Genomic DNA, 17,373 nt, shown 5'->3' with positions numbered 1-17,373 from the left:
ATGTGGAATCTTAAAAAATGGTACAAATGAACCTATTTACAAAACAGAAATTGAGTCACAGATGTAGAAAACAAACTTATGGTTACCAAGGGGGAAAGGAGGGGATAAACAGGGAGACTGGGACTGATATATACACATTACTCTATATTAAATCAATAACTAGTAAGAACCTACTGTATAGCACAGGGAACTCTATTCGGTGCTCTGTAATGACCTACGTGGGATGGAGTCTAGAAGACAGTGGATATATGTATATGTATAACTGATTCACTTTGCTGTACACCTGAAACTAACACAACATCGTAAATCAACTATAATAAAAAATTAATTAAAAAAAGGACAAATGGGTGATCTGTCATCCTGAGACTGTCGGCATTGGCCACAGGATCCAGAATGAGGGCCAGTTAGAGTCCTCTCCAAAGGCATCTCACAGCTGCCCACATCAGTTGTCTCCAACTTGTCCTCTTCTGTTGCAAGTTCCCTTTCCTGAGACACCAAAGTGTAACTGTGGAAACCAGTGATGGGGTTAGAGTGCAGAGTTGAGGTGTACGGGCCACGGCAAGACAGTGCTGTCGACGTCGCTGGGTTTGCCTTGCCGTTGTTCTTGCCACGGTTGATCCCAGGCTCTTTCATTTACTCAACACATATGTATTGAGTGCGAGGCACGGTTATATGTGTTTGGGAGAACAAAGTCCATGCTCTCGTGGAGGTTATGTTCTAGTGAGGATGAGAGACCATGAATAAGAAAACAGGTAATTCTAGGGGTTGCTATGAAGGAAAATAAAGCTGCATCAGGAAAAGGGTGCTCAAGGTGGGTGAGCAGCTGATTTTGAGTAGGATGGTGATGGCCAGGGAAGATCTCTCTGAGGCAACATTTGAGCAGTGATCTGAGTGATGTGAAAAGGCCAGCCATGTGAGATCTGGGGGAAGAGCATTCTGAGGGAAGGGACATCTAGTGGAAAAGCCCAGAGGCCGGAATGAGCCTGGGGTGTTCGCGAAACAGCAAGAAAGCCAGGGGTGCTGGAATAGAACGAACAAGGAAAGACCTGAAGGAGACATGGGTGGAGAGGTTACTGGGAGCCAGATTATGGCATAGAATTTGGACTTTATTACAAGCATGATAGGACCCCACTGGAGTGATATGATCTGATTTACATTTAACAAGATCATTCTGGCTACTGTGTGGAGAACATTCTAGGGTGGGGCAAGAAAAGAGGCGGCTGATGCAGTAGTTCAAGAAGAGATGATGGTGATTTGGACAGGCTAAACCTTGGGGTCTGGCATGCAACTGGGAAGGATATGTACTCTGGTGGCCAAAGGGCTGTCTGTCTGCAAAGACGGCCACCACAACTCATCCCGGCACAGGTCTACCACTCTTCCCACTCCCAGATGTAGAGTCTCTTATTTCCTCCCTCCTTGAACCTGGGTTGGCCTGGGACTTGCTTTGATCAACAGAATGTCATTTTAGGAATTCTGAGCTCTGGCTTAAGAGATCCTTTAACTTCCTCTTTTTCTCTAGGAACCCAGCCTCCAAGCAAAGAAGACCCCGTGTCATCCTGCTGGAGAGAGTGGCCACGTGGAGAACAGCCAGCCACGAGTCCTCAAACATGTAGGTGGGGTCATTTTGGATCCATTTTGGATCCTCCAGTCCTAACTGAACCACGTTGGGTGCAGATGAGCCAGCCCTGCTGGGATGATTCATTTTATGTATCAACTTGACTAGGCCACAGGATGCCCAGATATTTGGTCCAACATTATTCTGTGTGTATCTCTGAGGGTTTCTGAATGAGATTAACATTCGAATTGGTAGACTAGACTGAATAAAGCAGATTGCCCTCCCCAGTGTGGGTGGGCCTCATCCAATCACCTGAAGGTCTGAATAGAACAAAAAGGGGGGATAAGAGAGAATTCTCTCTGCCTGTCTTTGAGCTGGGACATCAATATTCTCCTGCCTTTGCACTCAGACTTGGACTGGAATTTATACCGTTGGCTCTACCTAGTTCTCAGGCCTTCAGACTCAGACTGGAACTATGCCATCTGCTCTCCTGTGTCTCCAGCTTGTGCACTACAGATCTGGGGCCTTTTCAGCCTCCAAAACGGTATGAGCCGATTCCTTATTATCTAGCTATATATCTATATTTGTATCTCTATCTATATCTATAAGGAATTGGCTCACATAATTTTAATATATATTATATTTAGAAGCAGATATATAGATGGCTCATGGTTTCTATAGGTACAAATATATAGGTATAAATCATATATCTAAATTTATACAGATATAGATCTTATTACATATCTATATATACTATATATTCTATCTATCTATAAAATATATGTAAAAAATATATATATAGCCTATTGGTTTTTGATTCTGTTTCTCTGGAGAACCCAGATTAATATATCTGCTAAGCTTCACCTAAATTCCTGACCTTTAGAATTGTGAGAAAACAAAAATAGGTGCTATTTTAAGTTTTGAGATGGCTTACTACACAGCAATAGGTAACTAATACAGTGAGTTCCAAGGATTACACTATCTATTCCTTAAGACAACCCTATGAGGTAGGCACTGTTTTTATCTCCACCTTCCTGATGAAGAAAATGAGGCATGGCGAGGCAGAGTAACTTCCACCAGGTCACAGGCCTGTTCAGCAGTAGAATTAGTTCTTGAAACCTGGCTGGCAGAGGGCACACTCTCAAGCACTGTAACTGACTCCCTTCTGCAGTACTGCTTTAATACTGCTGATGAATTCTCTCCTTCTGAAAGGAATGGAGCCCCCAATTATAATTTAAATGATTCTATGACCGTTTACTAGAAATTTCTGGACTTCCAGAAATTGTCCAATTTTAACTCTGAAATGATTTTTCAAAACAATTCTTTTTTAATGGAAATGCAACATACATATAGAAAAACACAATAACCATAAAAACAGAGCTTAATGAATTGTCACAAAGTGAATACACTACCCAGATCAAGAAAAGCATATCACCAGTGCCTCAGAAGCCCCTTCACGCCCTCTCTCTATCACTATCTCTCTTCATCCCTCCTCAAATTAAACTACTATCTTGACTTCATACACCATTAATTAGTTTGCCTGTTCTTGAATTTTATTTAAATGGAAACATATAGTATGTATTCTTTTGTGTTGGCTTCTTTCACTCAACATTATGTCTGTGACATTCGTCTATGCTGTATGTAACAGTAGGTCATTATAATTGCTGTATACCAGGGTCAGCAAACATTTTCTTTAATTACTGTCCAGACAGTAATTATTTTAGGTTTTGAGGCTACATACAGTCTGTGTTGCATATTCTTCTGTTTCTTTTTTTTTTGTACAATATTTTAAAAGTATTAAAAATAAAAACTCTTCTAAGCTCAAGGGCTATCCAGAAATAGGCCATAGGCTAGATTTAGCCCAGGAGCCAAAGTTTGCTGACTTCTGCTATATAGTTTACCATTTGTGTTAGTTATCTCTTCCTGTGTAACAAATTGCCCCAAAGCTTAGACAACAATAAATGCATTACTGATCATGGTTTCTGTGGGTCAGGAATTTGGGAGTGGCTTGGCAGGTGGTTCTGACTCAGAATCCCTCATAAGTTGCAGCCAGGATGTTGACTGTGGCTGCATTCATCTGAAGGCTTGACTGACTTCCCCCAGAGTGACTGATCCAAGAAAGCCAGGTGGAGGTGAGATATCTCTTATAACCTAGCTTTGCAAGTCACATCACTTTACACAGACCAACCCTGGTACAGTGTAGGAGTATGCTACATAAAGGTATGAATAGGTTGACTGTCACACCACTGTGGGAATATACCACCTTTATCATCCATTTCCTATTGATGGATGTTGGGGTTGTTTCTGGTTTTGGACTCATGAATAATGCTGATAAGAACATTTCTGTTCATGTCTATTAGTGTACATATGTACACATTTATGTTGGTTACCCGTAATGATTTCTGTGACAGCAGCTGGTTGTTTTTTCTGATGTTCTTATTTGGCTTTAAAATGTTTCTTTGGGGAATTTGAGGGTAGTGTTCAATTATGGTAATATCTAATAATCTCTAAAAATGTATATGCAATGCCAGAAATTATTTTTTCACTACTGGCTTGATCTAGCTACTTGGGTGTCTGTAAAATTAGCAACTACAGTATACTCTATTGTTTTATTCCCTTCCTGTGGTTTGTTCTTTTGAAGGAGGAAAAAGTCAACAATAATGATGCTTGTGACAAAAGAAAAATTAATGACAATACAATTTGCCTGCTATGGATAAGGAGAAACAAGAAAAGGACATATGATAACAATAAAGAGAAACAACTTGCATTCATTGCATATTTGCATAAAAATCTAGAAGGCGAAGAACAAAGACAAGGTGAATAGCTGTTGCTGCATTTCTCAATTTGTTGATATAAAAGATTAATGTTTTTAATGTTCATGCCCATGTCCAAATGGGATCTCTTCGGATCATTCCAGTTTCTGCAGTGGCTCTCTAGCTGCTAACTATGTATTAAGCTTAAATGTGTACATAAAAATCAGCAAGATAGGTATTTAGCACTCCTAATAGTAGCAAATTTTCTTGCATTACACAGGATACACATATAACAGGGGATTGAGAAAGTATAAAATTGTAATGAAGCAAAAAACAATAATATAGGGCTTCCCTGGTGGCGCAGTGGTTGAGAGTCCGCCTGCCCATGCAGGGGACATGGGTTCGTGCCCCGGTCTGGGAAGATCCCACATGCTGCGGAGTGGCTGGGCCCATGAGCCATGGCCGCTGAGCCAGCATGTCCAGAGCCTGTGCTCCACAACGGGAGAGGCCACAGCAGTGAGAGGCCCGTGTACCATTAAAAAACAAACAAACAAACAAACAAACAACCAATAATATAAATCAGCAATTCATGATTGGGTGCAGACTATGCTGAGTCCGATGGCAAAATGAAAAAGCCCCGCACCCTGGTTCCTAAACCATAAGTATGAGAGTTGGATTAATGGCCAGCCACCTCCAGCGCTTCCACTGTTTTTTAAAGCACTTTAGCAGGGAAGCGGCATATAACATAGGTACGGACCATGCATTTTCCTTGGTCCCTGCATGTCCACACTAATTAAAGCAGTTTGCCTTCACCTGGAAGGAACAGCTGATTGACATGGTTGACTAGGGGATATGTATAGTCATCTTCAATTTGTCACAATCCTATTCACAGGTAATTGGATCTTCTAGGAGTAGAAATGCAATTAGTCCACTAAAATAATGTCATGATAACCATGAAATATCAGTGAAAATTATTTTACTGGGAGTCACCTGGGATCTAGAGACTTACAGCCAGTGGAAGTTCCTCAGGGCTGGTGTTTTTGAAATAGTCTCACCAAATCTCAGGGGAAACTTCTATGTTTTCCCCCTTCAACAAGTGAATAGGCTAATTGGATTCTGATGCTAGTATATCCCTTTTATGGGAATCTTGCTGAAGTTCATATTTAGAGGAAGTAATAAACGTTGCTGTCTTTGAATGGGGTCTGCTTTGGGAAAATCTACTCCAGAAAGAACTGGTCGGTCCTTTGGTTTCTGTGTCTCCAATAAAAACGTAATGTGGTGGTGTCAGTGATTACTATAAGCAGAGTTTGGCACCATGTAAAACCCAAAGAGAAAAAGAAGTGACCGCTGGCTTTCTGTAGTAAAAAATACCAGCAATTGTTGAGCACTAGCCACTTTTTTTTTTTTTTTTGAGAGAGAGAGAATGCCTAGCCTGTTTTTAGGCATTGGCTTCTACCAGACTGAGAGCTTGGTTCCTGATTCCCACAGATTAATATCAGTCAAACAAAAGATCATAATGCAAACATAATAAAACAATGAGAAAAAGTCACCAAGAGTGAGAAGCAGCAGAAATGACAGTAGCAGAACTAGACTTGAAAAGACACTGATATTGGAAGTATCAGATATAGAATACACAATAAGCATATTTAACATGTTAAATATAAAAAAAGAACACGTTTACATAGGAACAATAAACTATGGAAATAATTAAGCAAATTTGAAAAACAAATATTGCCTTGATTTCTCAAATGCAAAATAAATAATTGGAAATAGGAACTCAATGAACAGTTAAACCTCAGCTTAACTAAAAAGATAATTATTGAATGGTAAAACATTCAATAATTATCTAGCTAAAAAAAATAAATCTCCATAAATTTTAAAAGACTGAAATCATACAAAGTATGTTCTCCAACCAAAATGCAATGAAACTAGAAACCAATAACAGAAGGAAATTTGGAAAATCCACAAATATATGGAAATTAAACAACACTCTCCTAAATAATCAGTAGGTCAAAGAAGAAATCAGGGGAGTGATTAGAAAATACTTGAGGTGAACAAAAATGAAAACATAGCATACCAAAACTTATGAGATACAGTGAAAGCAGTGCTCAGAGGGAAATTTATAACTGTAATTGCCTACATTAAAAAGAGGAAAGGTCTCAAACCAACAACCTAACCTTCCCCTCTAATAAACTAGGAAAAAGAAGAGCAAAGCAAATGGAAGAAAAGAAATAAAAAAGGTTAGAGCAGAGATAAATGAAATAGAAAAACAATAGAGAAAATAAACAAAATCAAAGCTTGGTCCTTTGAAAAGGTCAGAAAATTGACAAATGTTCTAGTCTGATGAGAGAGAGAGAGAGAGAGCCAGAGAGAGAGGGAGGGAGAGAGAGATAGATACGGGGGCAGAGAGAGGATTCAAATTCTAAAATCAGGAATGAAAGTGGAGACATTACTACCAACTGAGTTTACAGAAGTAAAAAGGATTACAGAATACTATGAACATGAACAGTTGTATACCAATACATTAGATAACCTAGATGAAATGGAAAAATTACTAGAAACACACAAACTACCAAAAATGACTCAAGAAGAAATGAAATATCTGAAGAGAATTATAACAAATAAGTAGAAACAATCAATAATCAAAAAATTTTAACAAAGAAAAGCCCAGGACCAGATGAATTCTACCAAAATTTTAAAGAAGAAATAACACCAGTCTTTCTCAAACTATTCCTAAAAATGGAAGAAGAGGGACAATTGCCAACTCATTCTATGAGGCCAGCATTGTCCTGATACCAAAGCAAAAGATATCATAAGGAAAGAAAACTACAGACCAATATTCGTTATGAATGCAGTTGCAAAAATCCTCAACAAAATACTAGCAAACCAAATCCAGTAGCATATTAAAATGAATTTTACCGTGACCAAGAATGATTTGTTCCAAGAACACAAGAGTTGTTCAACACATGAAAATCAATCAATGTAATACACCATATTAATAGAATGAGGAAAAAAAAAAGCCCCACATGATCATCTCAATAGACGCAGAAAAATCATTTGAAAAAATCCAATACCCTTTCGTGGTAAAAATGTTCAACAAAACTAGGAGTAGAAGAGAACTTCCTCAATCTGATAAAGGGAATCTGCAAAAATCCCACAGCTAACATCATACTTAATGGTGAAAGACTGAAGACTTTACTCCAAAGACTAGAAACAAGACAAGAATGTCTGTTTTGCCACTTCTATTCAACATTGTACTGAAGGTTCTAGCTGGGCAATTATGTAAGAAAAAGACATAAAAGGCATCAGGTTGGAAAGAAAGAAGTAAAATTATGTTTTTTCAAAGATGACATGATATTGGATTATGATATGACATTGGATTAGGCAGTGGTTTCTTAAATATTCCTTCAAAAGCACAAGCAACAGAAGAGAAAACAGATAACTCAGACTTCATTAAAATTCAATACTTTCATGCATCAAAGGACATCACCCAGAATTATCTTTGGGAGAAAAGTTTGCAAATTATATGTCTGATAGAGGTGTAGTATTCAGAATATATAAAGAACAGTTAAATCAAAAGATATTAAGACAAACAACCCAATTAAAAAATGCGCAAAGAACTTGAATAGACATTTCTCTAAAGAAGAGATGCAAATGGCCAATAAGCACATAAAAAGATGTTCAACATCATTAGTCATTAGGGACATGCAAATCAAAACCACAATGAGATACCACTTCACACCTGCTAGAATGGCTGTAATAAAAAAGATGGACAATAACAAGTGTACACGAGGCTATGGAGAAACTGGAACCTTCATACAGTGCCCATGGGAATGTAAAATGGTGCAGCCACTTTAGAAAACAGTGAACCTTAAAAAATTAAACACAGAGTTACCATATGACCCAGCAATTTCATCCTAGGTATATATTCAAGAGAACTGACAACATATGGTCACACAAAAACTTGCACATGTGTTCACAGCAGCATTGCTCATAATATCCAAAAAGTGGAAACAACCCAGATGTCCATCAGCCGATGAATGGATGAACAAAATGCGGTATATCCATACAATGGAATAATATTTGGCCATAAAAAGGAATGAAGTAAACGATACATGCTACAACATGGATGAACTTTGAAAACCTTATGCTAAGTGGAAGAAGTCAGACACAAAAGGCCACACACATAATTTCATTTATATGAAATGTCCAGAATAGGCAAATTCACAGATGCAAAGTATGGTTACCGGGGGATAGAGTGGTGGTGGGCAATGGGAAGTGACTGCTAAAGGGTGTCCTCTTGGGGTGACGGAAATGCTCTGGAACTAGACAGTGGTGATGGTTGCACAATTTTGTGAATATATTAAAATCACCAAATTATATACTCTAAAAGTGAATTTTCTGGTATGTGAATTATATTTCTCTCCAAAAAAAAGGAAGAAAAATGGAAGTGGATTAAATCCTCCTAAGGAAATGATTATGGATAATATTGCTGTAATGATCTATTAATTATATCAATATCAATATTAACATCAGATAAAATAAGCTTTGGGGCAAAAAATGAACATAGATAGGGTCACTTGATTATGATAAAAGCCTCATTTTACCAGAAGATACAGCAATTTGAAACCACCATGCACTCTGAATCTCAGCTGTCACCACCGCGCTCAGGTGGCTGTCCATTTCCAACCCCAGATGATTTGTCAGTCATAAATGGGGCTGGATGGCCAGGTCGGGGTCCTCAAGCAAGCGAAATATGGGCAGGTGAGTAGCTGTACCAGACTCCTATCATACCTAGAGGCACAAGGGCATAACGAGATGGAGTCATCCAGACTGGGGGGCCTACAAAATACGTATGACCCACCACAGATAAGAGGACTACTGAATGGCACCAGCTCAATGCCCATCAGTCCCTCGGGACTGCATCTTCACCTCTACTACTGGGAAGAGAGGGCAGAGAGTAACCCACAGGGTTCATCATTAGTGACAAGAGATCAGGAGCCCAAGGAACTGATTTTCTCTTCAGGATGTGTGAGGCTAGCAACCAGATGTCAGGATTCTGAGTGCCTCCCCCATCCTTTTCTAACCCACATGGTGTCCCCATATTTTTTCCTAATTACAGTTAAAGCAGTTATTGTTTACTGAGTAGCTACTATATACCAGACATATTGTACTAGGCACTTTTAATGGATGTTCTCACTTAATCCTCTAATAACCCTATGGAAGAGGCATTAGCATCATTGTTACAGATGAAGAAATGGAGGATCAGAGGTTAATGGACTTCTTTCAAACCACACAGCATGTTTAGTGGCAGAGCCAGAATTCAAATCCAGGTCGGTCTGCCTCCAGGGTCGGTGGCATTTCTGCTTCAGTCTTTCAAGAGAGAGGGGTTCATGTGTTGTCTTTCTGGAAAAGCAAGGAGGGTGTAACATGGGAGACAGTGTCCCGCTATGCAGCCGGGACCCCTGAAGGAAGGGAACCCTGGAGGCTGAAGAGGTTGGTGGCAGCACTAGAGAGGAAAGAGAATAAGCCTGTAGCCAGGAACAAAGAAAGCGTGAGAACTGGTGTGGCAACTAACCCAACAGGGCCCAAGATGCTCTGTGACATCCGCAGAGCAGCCACAGTGACTGTCATCGTGAACACACACACACACACACACACACACACACACACACACAGAGGAGGGCTGTTCTTTGATATGGACCATCCCGTCAGAAGGCACGGGTGATCATTGTGAGTAGATAACATCAACTTACAGAGACACTGGGGGCGGGGACGGTCCCATGTGCCATCTCCCTGGCAGCTGAGCACCGGGGTGCCCAGGAGGTAGAAGCCGTGGTTGCACTGGTAAGACACGGTGGTGCCGTAGCTGAACGTGTGCGGGCCGCTGGCGTGGATTTGACGAACGCTGTTTTCTTGGTGCCCAGGATCTGTACAGTTGATGACTGCAATGGAACGGGATGATTAGATGCAGAGACCTGGACGCGAGGATTTTCCTACGCTTTTAAATGAGAATTCCGAAGTCCAAACAGGCACGTATTTCCAGACCAAGACAGGCTACACAAAGGAGATCCTGCCTGGGAAGGTGAGCTTGTCCTGAGGCTGCTGTACTTCTCCCCTCACCTTGATCACCTGGTTAAGGGATTCATTCTTCCATGTCCAGCTAGACATCACCTCCCTGCAGAAGCCTTCCCACCTCCTCCCAGACTGTTTAACCTCTCCCTCCTCAGTGCTCCCGGTGGTACAAACCTGGATCGCTCCATTGTGATTTGTTTGAATACAAGAATCCCTTGAGGGCAGGGATGGCTTCTCTCTGTGAGCAGATCCCTGATACAATGTCTCCCTCAGCAAAGCTGTGGAAGGGGGGTGGGCTCTTCTGGAAACTGTTTTAATCACTTTTATGAGTATTTCAGGGGGAGATTAATCCTGGGGGATAAATTTGACTTTTAAATCCTGAAGTGTTTCCAAAGCAGCTTAACTCAAAATCGAGTGAGATTTGAGAATAATGACCATATTATTCATAACCCATGATGTGTACTTTAAAAAAAAAAGTAAATTTATTTAATTTATTTATTTTTGGCTGCATTGGGTCTTCGTTGCTGCGCGCGGGCTTTCTCTAGTTGCGGTGAGCGGGGGCTTCTCTTGCTGCGGAGCACAGGCTCCATGTGCGCGGGCTTCAGTAGTTGTGGCTCGCGGACTCTAGAGCACAGGCTCAGTAGTTGTGGCTCATGGGTCCTGCTGCTCTGCGGCATGTGGGATCCTCCCGGCTCAGGGCTCGAACCCGTGTCTCCTGCATTGGCAGGCAGACTCCTAGCCGCTGTGCCACCAGGGAAGCCCGATGATCTGTACTTTTGCTTTCAAAACACTTTCACATCCATTATTTTACCTGAATCTCATATGCATCATAAGGGGGGCCGGGCCAGTACTTAAAATCTTTGATAAGCTTTTCAGGTGTGAGCTGTTTTAACTTCTGATGAACCTCTCTGAGGCTCAGAGCGGTTGGAGTCACAAAACAGGTAAGTAGCCTTTATTCATTCATGTTGTTTATCGTGATATACTGAGTGCCAAGCATTGTGCTGGGCAGTGAGGATATGACAGAAGTTACAATCTGGAGTAGGGTTTCTCTACCTTGGTACGAAGGATATCTTGGGTTGATAATTATTTATTGAGGGGGCAGTCCTGTGCATTGCAGGATGTTTAACAGCATCCCTGGCCTCTGTCCACTAGATGCCAATAGAAACCCTCCAGTTGTGACAACCAAAAAGGTCTTCCGACATCTGTCCCCTGTTGGGACAGGGGAGCGGGTGAAATCATCCCCAATTGAGAACTACTGGTCTAGAGAGAAAGGGACAAATGAACAATTATCCTGTTTGATAAGTGCTCTGATAGGGACAGCAGAGAATGTTCCGCAAGCACAAAGCAGAGCATCTAGCCCCGTGCAGGGGGTGGAGCAGGAAAGGCTTCCCAGAAGGAGGCTCTTGATGACTGGGTAGAAATCACCCAGACAAAGAGAGGGTGGGAGGGGACAGAGAAGAATGCATTGGAGGAAACTGTGTCTGGTGCCCTGGGGGGTTTATGGGCACAGGGCACTGTGTGAGGACTCCGGAAGAGGTTCAGTGTGGCTGGGACCCAACGCAGAGCTGAGGCTGGGGGTGGACGAAGTGGAGAAGAGTGGGCTGGACAGGAGGCTGGGCCAGGTCTGTGGGCCCCATTAAACCAGCAGAGGAGACTATTATTATCTTAAGGGCAGTGGGAAGTCTCTGAAGGTGTTTTAAACATGGAGTGACTTGATCAGATTTGCATTTTAGGCAGGTCACTCTGTCAGAGTAGAGAATAGGCTGGTGGGGAGAAGGAGCAGAGGCCATCATTTCTAAGGATTTTACCCCAGCCGTCTGTTTTCAAGATCGGCTCTTGAGTACAGCACCCCAGGAAGGGGCTGGGACAGGGGGAGCTGAAGTTACAGGACAGGACCTTGTGTTGGGGAGACAGCACAGTTCTTGAGGAGAAGGGGGTAATGGGATAACAACACCCCAAAGCATCAGTTCTCAGCTCCTTCCTGCCTGGATAGGTGATGGAAGGAAGGTCAACTCAAGGTCACGACAATTACCCCTGTGTTCCCTAGAACCTAGTCTCACTCAAAATGGCACCTTGAAATGTTGAGAGGAATGTTATTTTAAGGTTAGCTGGGAATGTATCTTTAATGATTTTAAAACATCATTTGAAAAATTTGGTTCTTTAATATCAGTTACAAATGACTTGTGACACACTGCGCAGCCAATCGCCGTGCACCCCCAAACACCGCGAGGAGGAGCCGTCATCCGAGGGAGTCTCAGCCCTCACACCTTACAGCTGTGAAGACTTGATCAACCTCCAGACCAGGGCTGGACTCGCGCACTGTTCACTCTGTCTGACTCTCCATTCAAACCTCAGCTAGCCTGCCAGGCCACTCTTGGGTGGAGGCAGACAGCTCCACTGCCCTTCATTGCTGTGAGCAGTCTTTGAAAGCTTTAGAAGCTATTTCCTAAATAGACCGAATGGGGCTGGAATATCCTCTACGCAGAGTCTGCCTCTTGAGTCCGTGGTTTCATTTCTTCCCTCCCCCTTCACCCCAACCCCTAGACTGTTGGCTTTTTATTTTTCATTTGCACCCTTGTGGGTTTTTTTTTCTTTCATCAAGAATGGGGCTCTATATGATAATGGTGAATTACTGGGTCTACGAAATGTAAACAGAAGATGGTTTTCCATTTCTATTTTGAAAGATGAACGTCCTTTGCTTTCTTTACATAACCAGTGAAGAAATTTGACGTGGCTGTATCTAGGGGTTGAGAAAGCCCCCATTTATGGTTCTTTTCTGTCCCAAGTCTTCCCCATTTGGTCAAAGTAGCACCACAATGGAATCCACTGGCTTCCGCTTGTGGGTCACAGACCACAGATGGCAGAGGTACTGGGGGTGGGGGAGAGGAGAAGAAGGGTGACTCACTTCGGCAGGTGGGCAGCACGTCGCTCCACTGCCCGCTGGCCAGGCATTGGGACCGAGCAGCCCCCTCAGCCACATACCCAGGGTTGCAAACAAACTTGACCACATCGTTGAGGTTGAACTGGTTGCCCTGGGTGAGGCCGTTCATTGGGTTGCCTGGGTGTCCACAGGTAATCGCTGTAATCAGAACAGAAGAGAGGTAAGCCCTCCTGTTATTCCATATCCCCCAAAGTCCATCCTCTCCTCACCTGGCGTTTCTCATACCCATCAGTGAAGTTCAGCCTTAGGTCTAACTTTAGTCTCTTTTGCTGCAAAATTCTGCTTCCCTGAAATCAGCATGTGGACATTGCCTTTTCTTTGAAGGCATGTCCACTGCTTGGACAACACGAGAGAAGTCATTCTTGGACTTCCACAGGGTGTTAGGTTCACAGCGTTGTTCTCTGTCCCTCCCGCCTCGTTTCCTCTCCCTTATCCCCTGGCTCCCCAACTCCACTCTTCTTCGCCAGATACACTGGTGACTACCCCTCATGTCATGCAGACCCAGCCTAGTTCCTGGGCCAATCTGGACGGAGCCAGAGTCAATACTAACCATGCCTGCGTGGAGGGACTGGTCACTGTGACAGACCAGTGGGAACCAGAGCTCTTAGTGGGGGCACAACCCTTCCCCCACTCCTTCCACGTGAAGGGAGTTCAATTCATGTACTTCCTGGCCTTTCTCTGCTCTCTTCCTTACTCTGCCCCGGGTAACGTGGAACGGCGCATCGTGCAATTTGGGAAGAATAAAGGCTCAGCCCTGCCTTTCTCCTCTTGGGACCCGGCGGCCTGTGGGCAGTGCTGCTCTGCCCCACTCCTCCAGAGACAGGCTCTCCCCAGCAATGGAGCGATGCCCGCCCCAGTGCAGTGCTGCCTCTGACTGTGTGTGAATCCACCCCGTTCTGGGGTTTATTTAGCAGATTCCACTTGGCTCTCACATTAAGCTATGGGTTCCAACTTAGTCTTTATCAGGAATAAAAGTGATATTTTGTCTTCCACCCATGACTGTTTCCTTTTGTAATTTGTTCAACCCTGGGCAGGGAAGGAAGAGTGTCCTGGTGCTTGTAGGGCTCAGGCTTTCCCCCCTTCCTCCCAGTAGTGGTGTTCACTCCACCCAGTGGCGCTGGTCTCTTCGAGTTTTCTTGAACAAGCAAGTTCCTGCCCCAGAGCCTATGTACTTGCTTTCCTCTTGGCTGGAACATCCCTTGGTTCCTGCACTCATATCCTCCGGTGCCCCCTCAGATGTCACTAGCAGAGAGGCCTTCCCTTACGACCAGATAAACAACCTCCCCAGTACTGCCCAGCCCCCTAGCCCTGCCCTGCTTTTCTCCATAGCAGCTGGCACACTCTGCATGTACTTCCTCGTGTGTTCATTGCCTGTCTCCCTCTACCTGAATGGAAGCTCCCTGGGACAGGGACTCTGCTTCGCTCCTTGCTCTATCTTTTGTGTATGTATCAGTGCCTGACATACAGGAAGAGCTTGATAAATATTTGCTGAGTGAATGAACAAATGAGTGAGCCATGAATGGATGGATGCCTGGCTTCTGCTCTGCTCCCTCATCCCTAGTTCTGTTTAGTGCCTGCCTGGTACCTAGTCCCTTTGGGTTGAACTCCCACTTGATGGCTTTGAGGCCTCTCCCTTGGTTCTGGATTTTTAGCTGTGAGCGGTTGAGGAGCCATGGGGAATGCTTTCTTAGCCCAACACTTGGATTTATGAGGACCCCACCCCAGACCCAAATGGTATGAACGGGGGTTGGGGAACAAGGCCAAGTAGGACCCACTTTTGGCTGTGGTCACGTCTGCTGTCTTTCTGGAACCATTCTCTTAGGTAAATCCCAACGGTAGCATCCCTGACTCTAGCAGAGAGAGCTGGGCAGAGGCGTGCTGTTATAACGGACTACAGGGGTTCAAGACTGCCCGGTGTGGTGGGACGAGAATGCACTAGGAGGCCAGCAACCCAGGGTTTATAGTTCAGCTCTGTCTCTTCCTTCCTTTGGACAACTCGCTCTACGCCTCAGCTCCTCTATCTGTAAAGTAAGGATTTCAATATGCATTAACAGGGTTGCTTTAAAAACAGATTCATACGTTTGCTCTTCATTAAATGCTTACCGCGCACTAAGTGCGAGACACTCTGCTACATACTGATGATATGCAAGGAGCTCAGGGGGCTCACTTCTCAGCCCAGTAGGAGAGCAGGCAGGGATGCAGGCTGTCACAACACCATGGCTGGTACCGAGACAGGCCAGTGCCCAGGAGGGGCACCTACCCTCTGCTAGGGAGGGAGTGGTTAAGGAGGGTCCACAGAGGGCATGGCATGCCCTCTGAGCTGGGTCTCAAGGCTGAGCAGGACTTTGCCAGGTTAGCGAAGTGGTGGGAGAATGGAGGTAAGCTTCATAGGGTCTGTGAATCCCCTCAAATTATATGCAAAATATTGGGTGTTTGCGATCAGCTTGGGAGAGGATCCATTTTCTCACCAGACTCACAAAGGGTCATGTCCCCAAAGGCTAAAATAACCACTTGTATAGAGTGAGAGAAGAGGGCTGAGGAGTAAAACCTTTGGGAGGAGTACCAGCTTCTGAGCTGCAGATTGACCGAAATGCCCGCAAAGGACACGGAGGGGTGGTCAGCAAAGCAGTAAATCAAGCTCACAGGAGGTGGGAGTGTCGCAGACCCATGGGGAGAGTTCAAGACTCGTCAGATGGCCCAGAGGGCTCTGTTTCTCTGGAGAGCCCTGACGAATACAGGCGCAAAGGGAGAAGGAGAACACACCACTGGGAAGGAAAAGAGGAGTTCTGCTGGACTGGGGCTTAACTGGACCTCGAGCACATGCACCACTGGACCCAGATTTCCTGAGGGCCGAGACTACGGCACATTCAATTCATCTTTACCCACAACACCTAACACAGCACCTGGCACAAAGTAGGTACTAAGGAAAGGTTTCTTGAATTCGGTCTTACAGGCTGAGGGAAATTAATAGAAATGGAAGGTCCACAGTTCAGAGGAGAGAACTGAAAACAGACTAAGCTTACTAGGAAGGCAGAAGGGAAGGAGGTCCAGAGACCCATGGAGGGATTAGCCTTGGGCCTCCTTCTAGATGGGAGGGAAGGGACAAGGACAGACGTGCGAGCCAGGGAAGCAGGAAGTGGAAGGGGTTATTACCTGATGGCTTCTATTTTCTCTGCACAGTAGAAAGTGAGATTATATGATTAGCTAATAATTATTGGGGTCTATATGCATTATTTCATTTAATCCTCACAACCCCCTGAGGTAGGGCACCATCGTTATCCTCATAGGAAAAGAGAGTTTCAGAGGAGTCTGGGGACTTGTTCAAGAGGCACAGTTTCTAAGTGGCTCGTCTGAGTTCTAAACCTAGCTTCTCTGCTTTCAGGACATCTTCACTATTTGTTATTTGCTGACAAATAGAATACGGGTGTTCAGAAAGGAGGTGAAATTGTGAATTAGCTGTGAAATTGTGTGGAATGGACAAGGGAGCTGACTGAGGAAATGTAGATGGGCGGCTGGAAAGTTCTGAGAGTCTGGTTGATATCATAAACCTTGAGTCCATAGGTGATGGCAGCTAACACAGTACGTGCCACAGAGCAATCACTTGTTCTATTACTCTTGCCGTCCTACTCCAGATACTTCCTAAAACTCTGAGCTCCAGGAGAGAATGGAGCTTGGTACAAGAGATCCTGGATTCTGTGATGTGACAGGGCGGCGGCATCACCGCCACCATCACACTCTCATCACAACAGCAACAGCAGCATCTGACCATTTCACACTATTGATTAATCCTCGCAATAGTCTCTGAGGTACCTGCTTTTCATAGATGAGGAAAGAGACCTAGTGAGATAAGCTAACTTGCCTAAAGCCACATGCTATATAGTGGTAGATCTGGAACTTGAACCCAGGCAATCTAGGTCCAGGGTCCAAGTGTCCAAATGCTTTACTATATTGCCTTTCCGTAAGGACCAGGTGCAAAATTAAGTATCTTAGGTTCGGCAGACATACTCCATTTTTTCAGACTCCAACATTCCTTATTGGTAACCCAAACC

At 43.9% G+C, this 17,373-nt stretch overlaps 1 protein-coding gene across 1 annotated transcript in view; it reads right to left on the bottom strand.

Annotated features, from left to right (window-relative positions):
* Positions 1-17,373, bottom strand: part of CSMD2 (CUB and Sushi multiple domains 2) — a 641,557-nt gene that overhangs the window by 32,134 nt on the left and 592,050 nt on the right. The window contains exons 56-57 of the mRNA XM_024765304.1: positions 13,289-13,462; positions 10,065-10,253 (exon numbers count right to left, since the gene is read on the bottom strand). Of these exons, the coding sequence (XP_024621072.1) occupies positions 10,065-10,253; positions 13,289-13,462 (363 nt within the window). The remainder of the gene's footprint in view (positions 1-10,064; positions 10,254-13,288; positions 13,463-17,373) is intronic.

Source organism: Neophocaena asiaeorientalis, unplaced genomic scaffold (genome assembly GCF_003031525.2).
Source record: "Neophocaena asiaeorientalis asiaeorientalis breed wild unplaced genomic scaffold, Neophocaena_asiaeorientalis_V1.1 scaffold409, whole genome shotgun sequence".
NCBI classification, from domain to species: Eukaryota; Metazoa; Chordata; class Mammalia; order Artiodactyla; family Phocoenidae; genus Neophocaena; species Neophocaena asiaeorientalis.
This window is presented reverse-complemented; position numbering and strand designations above follow the sequence as displayed.